We start from the raw sequence: 12,642 nt of genomic DNA on the forward strand, positions 1-12,642 counted from the left end.
ACTCTGATGTTTGAGAAGACATACATGTTATTGAGTGTCTGGGAGCCTCAAACCTCGACCTTTGCACCTTCCTGTGTTCCCGTTCACTCAGAATGGAGGAGCGTCGACGTCGGTCAAACTGGTGTGACACGTCGAATCGTTTGAATGCACTCTTCCGCGTGACTTATACTTCGGCACAGTCCGAAACATTGTTATTCATGTCTTCTGTCAAGTTCTGAATCTTTGCCTATATATTAAATAACTTACTATTTTCATTATTATTTTGCAGTCGTCTACGAATTGACGATGCTTCTTTAAAGGAGGATGCAACTCCGTCTATCGCGGTTTCAAAGAGAAGCCTGCGGGTATCGGCGATCTGGATCGAGATATACCAATTGACTCATCACTGCTCACAACTCATCTCCGATTGATCTCACCTCTTCTTCATCAACCACGACGATACCGCCCAACCTATCAATATCTTCAGCCTTTCAAACTTTCCTAGTCTCCATATTACAACACGTCATTTCACTCATGGAACCTTCTTCATCAACTGCCCTCCTGAAAAACGCTATTGGAACCACCATATCTGGAAGCGTGCAGGTCATTAACGCCGGCCGCGACGTCGTTCTTCATGGCTCTCTGGCCCCTCCTGCTGCAGGTATGTTAGGTTTTATATGAATTTTCCAATACTATCAAATGGTTCATGGCATCTAGGTCTTCTGGGCTTGCTTAGGCCCATCAGTAATGCTACCCATACTTGCGTGGGTCATGTTGCTCGATGTGATCCTGGAACCTGCCTAGAGGTCATCACTCAGATCGAACAGTGGCTTAACAGCTCTTACGAGCGAGCTGTTATCTGCTGGCTCAGTGGACCAGCTGGCTATGGCAAGTCAGCAGTGGCTCAAACCATTGCTGAGTGCTATGCCAAAGAGAGTTGTCTTCTAGGGTGCTTCTTCTTCCTTCGAGGTGCTGGTGAACAGAGTCAGATATCTTCCTTGATTCCTACTCTTGCACATCAGGTTTCCCTTTCTGTTCCTGCTGTTCAGCCTTTGCTTGAGAAGGCTCTTCAAGATGAGCCAGCCTTGCTTGGGCCTTCTGTCTCTTTAGCTCACCAATTTCAGAAGTTGATCATAGAATCAATTCATTCCACCACTCCCAAATCATTCCACTCCACCACTTCCAATCCAAACCATTCCACCACTTCCAAAGTCCCAAGCAAAAGATCTTTATTATTGATGCTCTTGATGAATGTAATGATAAGGCTGGAATGGCAGCCTTCATTGATATTTTGCTCCATGCATTTCCTGGAAGGAGTTATCCTCCCTTCCGAATACTCCTTACCAGCAGGGTGGAGGAACACATTTGGAAAAAAATTGTTCATGCTGAGGCTCAATCTTTGTACCATCTGGACTTGGGGAATTTTGATGCTTGTTCAGATATTCAAGTATACTTCAAAAGGGAGTTTGCTCGTATCTTGGCTGAGAATTGTCAAATGATGCAGAAAATACCAAAGCCCTGGCCATCAGCTGAGGATCTTACTGAACTCCTTGACAAGGCTGGCAGTTCATTTGCATTTGCTATGACAGTAATCCAGTATGTTGGAGGAGAATCCATGCCACACAAAGCATTGCAACAACTTTTGGAATCTGGAGCTGCTGGTCTGGATCCACTCTATAAACAAGTTCTTTCCTCTGCTTCTGGGACAAAAGCTCTTTATCAGATTCTTGGAACAATCATGATTCTGGAGGACAACCAATCTATCTCTTTTCTTAGCTCCCTCCTCAATCTTCAGCATGAGGCCATACACTGTTTGGAACATCTGGCAAAATACCCTTCAAAAGATTTTTTTGATGGTCATGTGGCCAACTATGCTTGCTATAATTAGCCACAGCATACTCTGTTAGGATTTCAGAAGCAGCAATTAAATGTGGATGAAACAATCATGACCTCTTTGGTAACTCTTATAAAAAAATTACTGACTTTTCAGGGTAAGACATGGTATAATACCATGCTGACTTTCAGAGATCATGAGAGAACAAGCATGTTACAGTGCATGACTGATGCAAAGAATTTGTTCCAAGTTAGTAATTACAATTTTAAGATGGTTGTCTAACATGTATAAGACATCACAGGAGTCAATTGTTACAAGAAATCTGACAGAGCTATTTCAACAAGTTCTTGATTTTTATGATGTAAGAGTTTATAATTACAATATATTCACTGATTTATCAAGATATTCCAACAGACAGTAAGTAACAGGAGAACAATACTGCTCAAAAATTAATCTGTAAGATCAATAGGAGGTACGTGGTGATAAACAGCAACTAAAAGGTATCAAAATAAAATATTGACCTGTTTTACAGAATGTAAGCTAAGAGATAATAACATTTTATTGCTGTTGATAAAGCACAGGAAGTAAGAACAAAACAATTACCTAGCAAAGCAAAGTTTTATTCTTATTGTTTTATTTTTGCAGAATGTATGTCTTCAAATTATTCAAGTTTTAGTATATTCTAATAGTTCTCATTAGTTTGTGAGAAATTACTTTGCATGTCACATCACATCTTATCATCAGTGGTCTATTTCTTTCAGGAAGTAAGTGATAACTGTTGATCATGCTACTTATACAGCTGAAATGCTTGTTTATCAATCCAGGCAGTGAGATGTCATCTATTCACAATGCCTCTATATGCCTATAACAGATTTTTTTAGTGGGTAAGTGATTATGATTTCTTTTGTTCTGAATCAATCCTGTGCTGAACCTACCATTTTTAGCTGGTAAGATGTTTCCCTATTGATTATTCTCCCTTCTGGTGACTCATCCAATTGCCTTTTCTTTTCTCATGCACTGTTCTGGTAATTATGATGTGCTTTGACATATTTCAGAAAGTATGCTTTCTTGCATTTTGTTTTGCACAATTCTAAAACACATAATCTGGCCATGTTTTTTTTTAGGTGGTGAGTTAGTATTCCTTTCATGAGGCACTCTTCTGGTGACACAGACTGTGGCCTCTCTTTTTTTAGATAGTGAGTTGGCCTGGTTTTTAATGTGCACTCTTCTGGTGACACAGACTGTGGCTCTTGTTTCAGAGGGTGAGTTGTCCTGGTTTTAATGTGCACTCTTCTGGTGAAACAGACTGTGGCCTGTCTTGTTTCAGAGGGTGAGTTGGCCTGGTTTTAATATGCACTCTTCTGGTGACACAGACTGTGGCCTGTCTTGTTTCAGAGGGTGAGTTGGCCTGGTTTTAATGTGCGCTCTTCTGGTGACACAGACTGTGGCCTGTCTTGTTTCAGAGGGTGAGTTGTCCTGGTTTTAATATGCACTCTTCTGGTGACACAGACTGTGGCCTGTCTTGTTTCAGGGAGTGAGTTGGCCTGGTTTTTAATATGCGCTCTTCTGGTGACACAGACTGTGGCCTCTCTTGTTTCAGAGGGTGAGTTGTCCTGGTTTTAATGTGCACTCTTCTGGTGACACAGACTGTGGCCTGTCTTGTTTCAGAAAGTGAGTTGGCCTGGTTTTTAATGTGTACTCTTCTGGTGACATCGACTGTGGCCTGTCTTGTTTCAGATTGTGAGTTCACCTAGTTTTTAATGTGCACTCTCGTGGTAACACATATTTTGGTGTATCTTTCTTAGGGGGTAAGCTGCTTTGCTTTTAGTCATGAATTACTCTTGTTACACATTTCAATTTTTTTAGTTTGTAAGTTATTTGTTCTTCACTGTACATTTTTTAAGCAACTCATTTTTGATGTTTTCCTTTTAGAATGTGAGTTGCTTATATTATTATCCCAATCTATTCTGCTCACTTTGTTCTTGCACTTGTTCTTTTCATCTATAGAAAGTATGTCTGCACTCCTCCACACCTTGTGAGTGTTGTTTGGTAGCTTTCATTTTTCAATCTACATATTTTTAAACAATCTTTTTTATCAGATGATTAATCTCCAATCAAGATCTTCCAGGATGTTAGTCAAAGTTCAGCACCTTGTGGACCAATTTTACAACATCTTTGTATTTCCTTTCTTCAGGATGTAGGTTATCCATTTATTCTCATTTCCATCACCCTGATATGTGCTTTCTTTAAAATTCAGATTGTATGTTGGCCTTTCCTGTTACACAATAATGCTGATGTTTTGTAGTTTGTAAGCATTTGATCCATTTCCAGATTCAAGCACTTTCCCCTTTCAACCATTCTTTTTTTTGATAGAAAGTATGTATTTCTTAACATTATTAAACTGGGTCACTTATTTCAGATATATAGTGGGCAAGTCAACTCCATTTTATGTCACCTTAGAATCTTTGGTGTAAGTAATAAGATTCTCCAATTTTTAGAGGGTATGCTTTGGTTCTTGCTGTCAATGCTGGCTGAATATTCATCTTCAAAATGTATAGAAAGATACAGAGCTATGGAAATTCCAATGATTCTCTTTCTATGCAAAATGTCAAATTTTGTATGTATTCTTATCTGTTCTATTTCTTCTTGTTCATCTCCATTCCCCTTAGTAGTTGATACATCCTCTATACCTATGATTTCTCTAACATCTCTATGATTGAGTTATATATACACCAAGAAGAAACAAAATCTTTAATTACTCAGTTCAGTTTCTGTCTCTTGAGGTGTAGATGAAGTACTAATTGCTCAGAATAACACTCTACAGCATTGTGGACTCAAATATTATTGTTATTATTTAAATATCCCAGCTCTAAAATTAATGGATTTCAAAACACTGTTGTACTCATGGGATTGTCACATCAGGTTGTTGTTTGGTTGTTTGGCATCACCATTACCCTATTTCGACTTCCCCACTCATGCAATGTTCTCCAGAAAGTTTTTGGAGACCAAACCTGAACTAAACTTTGAATTTGGTTGAGATGTTGAGGTTCAAACCAAAGTTCTGGATGGAACTTTGGCAACACTAGCTATGTCCTTCACCATCAATTCTCTTATAATGTATCTAGTGTCCTTTTCTGATCCATAGTTCATCTTTAAATCTTACACTCACTGTGGGCATTGGCTTATGTAAATGGCGGATAAAGTGTGAAAACATTGTGTAGAAATTAATAAATTTTACATCTTTCCTTGGTCGGATATATTGGGAAAGAAATTTAAAATATCTTCTTCGATATCTTTTCCAATTTATAGATTGGGGTTATTATAAATGTTGATGGCAGAGATATGGGAAAGATATTGTAAACCTTTATCTCCTTTTATAGCAGGTGTCAGGTCACACCTGGAACATTTGCCATATATAGCAATTTCTTTGTGGGAAGACCACAGCATGATCTTTTCAAGCTATCTGATCTTTTGGCACTGCACGCTGGTAAGTACCACAACACTCGTTGTCTTGAGCTCAAGTTGAACTTACCGACATGCCAAAACTGCAGCTTTGAAGACGAGAGGCTGCGCTTACGCCATTTTTTCGCTGCGTGGAATTTTAGCTGGCGGGGAGAGGAGGACATCTTGCATGGAATGTTCTTCAATTCTTGACCAATCCCCATCGTCTTAGGCTTAAATTAAACCTACAGGCATACTAAAACTGCAGCACTGAAGACGAGAGGCCGCGCTTTCGCCATTCTTTTGCTGGGTGGGATTTTATTTGGAGGGGGGAGGAGGACATACTGCAATGTAAGTCCCTTGATTATTGACCAATCCTCATCGTCTTGGGCTTAAATAAAGCCCATAGATGTACTTGAGCCACAGCGCCAAACACGAGAGGCTATGCTCATGCCGTTCTTTCGCTGGGTGGAATTTTAGTTGGAGGGAGGAGGACATGTTGTCTGGTATGTCCTTTAATTCTTGACCAATCCCCATTGTCTTGGGCTTAAATGAAACCTACAGGCATACTTAAACTGCAGCACAAAAGGCGAGAGGCTGTGCTTATGCCATTCCTTCGCTGGGTGGGATTTTAGTTGGAGGGGGGGGAGGAGGACATGTAACAATGTAAGTCCCTTAATTCTTGACCAATCCTTGTTGTCTTGGGCTTAAATTAAACCCATAGATGTACTTGAGCCACAGTGCCAAACATGAGAGGCTATGCTCACGCTGTTCTTTCGCTGGGTGGAATTTTAATTGGAGGGGGGAGGAGGACATGTTGCATGATGGGATGTCCTTTAATTCTTGACCAATCCCCATTGTCTTGGGTTTAAATTAAATCTACAGGCATACTAAAACTGCAGCACCAAAGATGAGAGTCCATGATCATGGTGTTCTTTCACTGGGTGAGATTTGGGGGGGGGGACATTGTTATGATACCCTTACTTACCTACTCACCAGTTCCCTCTTCATCTGACACTTACCATATCCACCCCAATTTACCTATTTTCTTTCAACTATGCACACTCTGTTTTTGTACTACTATCAAACCACTATTTGATGTCAGTGTATACTCAGTTTTGAGATTCTGCATTGAACTTTAAATATAAAAGGCAGGTGCTAAGAATAACTCCTGCCGTTGCGCTTACATGGTGCGATCACTCGAAAGACATATCTAGAAATACTGTGCCAGATCCTGGCAAATACCGAGGTCTTTATTGTCCCCCACTGATTCCTGCAGGATTCCTGAGGATTCCTGAGGATTACCAGGACTCTATATTGGCTGATGTGCCAGCCAATTTTTTGAGTCCTGTGGGGGTCTATTCCTGAGGACTGAAGACAGTCCTAAGGATTTTCGGACAGGACTAGTCCCAGGAATGATTCATTTGATGAGTCACATGACCCATGAGCATGTGCTGGGATACATCATGTGATGTGATGCATCCCATGCACATGTTTGTTGATCATATGTGACACGTCACGTCACCTCTCTCTTCCACAACCACAACCACAACCACAATCACCACGACCACCACGCAACAATGCACGACCACCACAACGCCATCGGTAACAACGACGACAACGACGAAATCAACAACAACAACAACAACAACGCTCGTCGACGGCCAACAACGACCACAGCACCACACAACACATCGACAACGAAGCGGCAACGCCACGTCACCAACCAAACGAGCCCAGGGAAGGTCCAGGCGACGCGACGACGCGTCGCCTGGTTGTTTTCGGGGTATGGAGGTGAGTAACCAATCCCATTACCCCCCCACAGCTTACTTTACAGGTACCACGCCGCGCTGGCACCCATGAACGACAAACGAGGCTCAAAACCCATCAACAACACCAGCCCCCCACCCTCCAACGACGACAACGCCCACAAACGACGCCCACCGCCCACAAACGACGCCCACCGCCCACAAACGAGCATGCACCGCCCACAAACGAGCACCCACCGCCCATGAACGAGCGCCCAGCGCCCATGAAGAAAACTCGGCGCCCACAACGACGAACGGTGAGTTCCCCCCCCCACATTGCACCCTCGTTCTGACCCACCGAGGGCGACAGCACCCATCGACAGTGCACACCGCCCACCACGAACATCACCACACCCCCCAACAACGTTTAGTGCCCCCAAAAACGAACCAACGCACACGAACGAGGACCACCGCCCGTGCAAAACAGCTCGCACACCCCCCAGCATCTACCCCCCACCCTCCAAGGACGTCGACGCCCATCGACAACGCACACTGCCCACCACGAATATCACCACACCCCCCAACATCATTTAGCGCCCCCAAAAAACGAACCAACGCACACGAACGGGGACCACCGCCCGTGCAAAACAGCTCGAACACCCCCCAACATCTACCCACCACCCTCCGAGGACAACGACGCCCATCGACAACGCACACCGCCCATCGACAACGCACGCCGCCCATCGACAATGCACACCGCCCACCCACAAACAAGCCCTCGGACCCACGAAAAATGACCCAGCGCCCACGAACGACGACGACCGCCTGCAAACGAAAAGCCCCACACACAACACCAATGGCCCCGCCCATGAATATCCACTCGCCGCCCAGGCATGGCCCTCACTGCCCACATAAATTATTTTTTTGTAATTTATTGTAATATAATAAAATTTATCATGCCCTTTGTATGGTACCTTATATGTCTGACATGACACGTTGTGTGGGAGAGTTGTTCATTCTTCCCTCCCACCACATTCCCTTTCCCATTCTTGCTTCCCCTCTTCCACCATGTCAGCTCCAACCTCCCAGCCACGTCGCTCTGCACGAAGGACCACCATCACAGCTCCTGATCATGAATCTGAGCCAGATAGCGCACCATCACCTGTCAAGTCACCCAAACCCAAGAAAGGTCGGAAACGATTCCAATCCAATGCAGATGAGGGGGCAAGCAAGTGAAAAAAGAAGGACAACAACGACAACGACACCAACACCAACACCAACACTGACAACGAAGCCATTGACAACACCACCGGACATGTCTGGGGAGCTGGGCAGAGCAGCACGAGGGAGAGGGCGAGGTGGAAAGGCTAAGGCTGCTCCATCATGAGGAAAAGGTGGAAAGAGGGGAGGAAAGGGGAAAACCAGGTACATCATTACTATTAGGTGCCTTCTGCCCATTGGCATGTCCGTTGCTGACTCTCCTCATTATTCCCCCTCTATTTCATAGGAAAACTCATGCTGAACGTGCAGTAGAGGATGATGCTGAGGATGCCAAAGGGATTCCAAAGAAGCTGACACCGTGAGTTCTTTCTCTGCTTGGCTCTTGATGAAACTTATACCTTCATCACAGTGTTGAGAAGAAATTGGAGGAGGAGGGGACTACTGTTGCACCTCCAGAGCGTCACGCTCGGTCCCTTACCTCCTCCTACCTTCCTCCAGCTCCATCTATCTCAAGCAGTCGTGTGCGACAAGAGCGTGAGCCTATCACCAAAGGAAAGTCAGGCATGAGCAAGGACAGTGAAGACTTCAGTGACCAGAGAAATAGCAGCAGTGATAATGAAGAAAGTTCGTCCCCCCCTCCTGTTCAGTGACCACAGTAATAGTAACAGTGACAATGTAGAAAGTTCATCCCCCTCTCCTGATTACTCCACCATCAAGATAGGTCCACCAGTAGGTCGTCGCCGTACTATGCCTACCAAGTCCATTGTGCCTCAGAGACAAGTGGATACCGACATTCCTATGGCTTCACCTGATCAAGAGAGGGTGACATCCACCACTCAGCTTGAGAAAGCAAAGCCAAAGATCAAAGGTTGGTCATTATATATATTCATATATTTATTGTACTATCATAAACTTCTTAGCTCTGGATCTGGCACACTTCTCTCCTCCTCCTCCTGAAGGGTCGTCCCGCTCCTATGGTGGGATTATTAGAGGTCGAGCTGCAGGCAATATTTACAACTTTGGTAAATATTTTAATTTTGACTTCGAAATCGATAGATGACATTCATGACTCAGGAGATACTCTGGCCTCTGCTCCTGAGGCAGATTCTATCATACCTGATGGCCGCATTGTCCTGTCTATTGTTGATCGACCACCTCGCAGTCTGACCATTGGTGAAACAGATTCAGTCATCAAAATTCCAACTCCTTGCTACCCTACAATGGGACCTCTTTTGAAGCACATGAGTCGTTCATATTCACCAGTTGAAAGTAAGATTTACATTTGCTCTTAGCTAACTATCTATTAAGTCATTAAATCTAGAGCAAAATAAACGACTCTATGTTTTTGACAAGCAGGAATGGATTATGCTTGGTCGTTATCGGGTAGCAGTTGAAGACAATACTGATAGCTACTGGAAACAAGAAGAAAATGAGATGTTGATGAAGATTCTTGTTGTAAGTTCAAGTAATTCTATAATTAGAGTAATATTGACATCACTTCAGGAAAATGATCCTGCTGATGTTCCTCCTCCTTCACCTCTTGTAGCATCTGCTATTCCTCCATATTTTCACTCCCGATCTCTTTTTGGTTCCCGTTCTGCACCTGCATCACGTTCTGTATCTGCCTCACGCTCTGTCTCAGTTCCTACTTGGTCTCCTGCCATCTCAGTTTCCCGTTCACCCTCTGTTGCTTCTTCTGCCAGTGTAGCAACTGGAGGCCCAGCCTATAAGAAGTTTTCTAAAGAAGATATAGATAGTCTTCTTCAGTATCTGGGGATAGATATACAACTTCCCCTAGCTTCCTCTTGTCTCCAGGGCTGCTATCAGAAGCATTGTGCTATCGTCAATGCTACTGATAAATTATTGAAACTGGGTCGAGATTCTGTGTGGCTTGCCTTGGAGGAGAAACAATGGGTTCCATCTCTCAAAGACTTTATTGAGATATTTGTAGCAAAGACACAGTACTATGGGACTTGGAAGAAAGCATTTGATGATGCTGTTAGATTTCCTGTGATGCAGGACTGGCTGGCTCTGGAGGATGATCGAAAGTCGGATAGGGCTGTCTGGGGTGAAGAGAAAGGGTCATACAGCTTTGAGGACTTGAAGGTTTATATTCAGAAGAAGAAACGGGAAAGGGAGATAGCTGAAAGGGGAGCTGCATTACAGGCATCAGGATCACATGCAGAGAGTAGGGAGTCATCTGATAGGAAAGGCAAGAAGAAGAGCAAGAGGTCCAAGAAAGATAGCTCAGGGTAAGTATGGGTATTGTTCTCTCTCCTTCATTGATTGCAATTGTAACTGTTACTTGTATTATAGTTCTATGCCACTGTCTGTCTTATTGTCTAGTCTTGTCTAGTTGATTCTAGGAATTCCTTTACAATATCCAATCTTGATCTGGATATTTATCTGGCTTTATATGGCATTGCCTGTTACTGCAACACCTAGCCAAAGTCCCTTTCCAAACATTTTGTTCACTGAGTTCAGTCGAGCAGTAACCACTACTTTTGGCTCTAGTGTTACATTGGCAACTGTATTGGCAATCTTGTTCTCATTGACAGATAACACTGATTTGCTGAATCTGCATTTTCGCCAACAGCATCCAACAGAAACTGGAGAAAACAAGATTCATACATCTGGTTGGATTACTGCCCTTGTAAATGCTTTAAGTGACAAACTGGGCAAAAAAAGAACTTCATCATTATTTTTTGATTATGAATACTCAGAGTCTCTTTGGGAAAATGATGGGAACAAACGTCGAGTTAAATTGATTGCCGGAAAACTTGACTCATTTGCAAATGACTTGAGCTTGTCACCTTATGATCAAGATGGAAATTATTGTGGAAAACTAGGTGCAATATCACATGATAAAATTCAGCCAGCTCTTGTCATTTGTCCAACCTCATTTGTATGTGCAACTCAATCCTGCAGTCCCAGATCATTGCTTCAGGCATCCCGGTCTCGTGATATACCTCTAGTAACTTGTGTCAAAGGCCACACAATACATAAAAATGTACCTGTTCTTACTGGACAGTGCCATTCATGTCAAACATCATATTCAGCAGATCATGAACGGTTTCAGGATTTATCAACTATTTCAAAACCTTGGAAACGGGAATACTTGAATTCTGCCAAATACATTAAAATTGGTCAAGCACTATGGGTGGATCGGCTTTTCTGTGCATAAGCAGTCAATGCCATGTATAACTTCCATGCATCAGCATCAGCATATGCTGAGTACTGGAATAATACATTTGGAACTGGAGAAGTCCTCATTGCTAGGGCTCACATTTGGCAGACCTTTGTCCAAGAATCAATGCGTACTATTGCTGAAGAGTCACAGATAAATGTTGAACTTAATGATGCACTCAATATCAAGGAAGTCACTGCAGAGGCTTTCTCACTTTTGGGAGAAAATGGCATCATACGAGCAGCTGATAAACACTCTTGTGATGAATGTACTCAAATTTATCGGCGAGTTGGTGAAACATCTGCACAAGTACCCACTACATCAGATAGTGATAGCAGTGACAGTAATGTGATGGATGTAGATAAGAAATTTGTAAAAATGGCAGTCTTGGATGGCATTGTAATGGGTCCTACACATTGTGCATATGATAATTGCTCAAATGATCTTTCTAACTCAAGAGGTGGATCACTTTGTGATCAGCATCATTTACAACTTGGATCTTATTGTCTAGTTCGGGACTGCTCAAATCGAAGAGTTGAAGGAACTTGTGCATGTAGTGATTATCAAAGTGAATGGAATACTTATAAAAAACATACAACTCAGAATGTTCGTTCTGGTGTACGAAGAATGTTGCAGCATCCTGGAGAGAACTATGAATGGCAACCAAAGGCCAAAGGCCCCAATCCACAACGCCATGATGATCCAAATACAGATCCTCCCTTACCATCTAATCTTTTTAGTCCCTCTCGTTTCTACTGTGTTGAAACTGTCTGTGCACCATGTGGAGTTGTCATTGCTTGGACAAAGTTTGATAGATCAGAGTCTCCTACAAACATTTTGAATTTCTTAGAATCAGTGTTTCCAACAGAGGAATCCCGACCTGATTATATATGCATTGATAAAGCCTGCCAGGTTCTGGCAACTGCTGTAGCAAATGGAAGTTGGGACACCTGGAAAAAGACAACTTGATTCATTGTAGACTCCTATCATTACACAAATCATCGGAAAAAACACTTTCTTTGCTGCAAGTACTGCAACCCTGCTCCTACAAATGGCCAAGCTCCCAATCTGGTTATTGTAGAGCAGAGTGAAGATGGACAGCCAATTGCACATAGAGCCTTTAACACTCAGGTACATTCTCACCTCTTATATAATTCTTCAGTTAACTAGATAATGACAGGTCTGTGAACAACTCAATGCATGGCTTGGTGGTTTTGAATCGATTGCAAAAC

General features: G+C 42.9%; 2 protein-coding genes across 2 annotated transcripts; both read left to right on the forward strand.

Moving 5' to 3' along the window:
- Positions 1–5,663: 5,663 nt before the first annotated feature.
- On the forward strand, positions 5,664–5,889 carry LACBIDRAFT_299374 (uncharacterized protein; the record flags this gene model as incomplete). Its single annotated transcript, XM_001882291.1, has 2 exons — positions 5,664–5,760; positions 5,819–5,889. 2 exons carry the CDS (start codon positions 5,664–5,666, stop codon positions 5,887–5,889), a joined length of 168 nt encoding a protein of 55 aa, XP_001882326.1.
- A 2,181-nt stretch (positions 5,890–8,070) lies between these two features.
- LACBIDRAFT_328347 (uncharacterized protein) lies at positions 8,071–11,187 on the forward strand (the record flags this gene model as incomplete). The annotated part of the gene is made up of 11 exons (XM_001882292.1): positions 8,071–8,191; positions 8,536–8,581; positions 8,633–8,847; positions 8,903–9,091; positions 9,144–9,245; positions 9,280–9,492; positions 9,545–9,678; positions 9,727–10,475; positions 10,540–10,551; positions 10,669–11,128; positions 11,152–11,187. 11 exons carry the CDS (start codon positions 8,071–8,073, stop codon positions 11,185–11,187), a joined length of 2,277 nt encoding a protein of 758 aa, XP_001882327.1.
- Between the last annotated feature and the right edge of the window lie 1,455 nt (positions 11,188–12,642).

Source organism: Laccaria bicolor, genomic scaffold (assembly GCF_000143565.1).
Source record: "Laccaria bicolor S238N-H82 LACBIscaffold_16 genomic scaffold, whole genome shotgun sequence".
Classification (NCBI taxonomy): Eukaryota; Fungi; Basidiomycota; class Agaricomycetes; order Agaricales; family Hydnangiaceae; genus Laccaria; species Laccaria bicolor.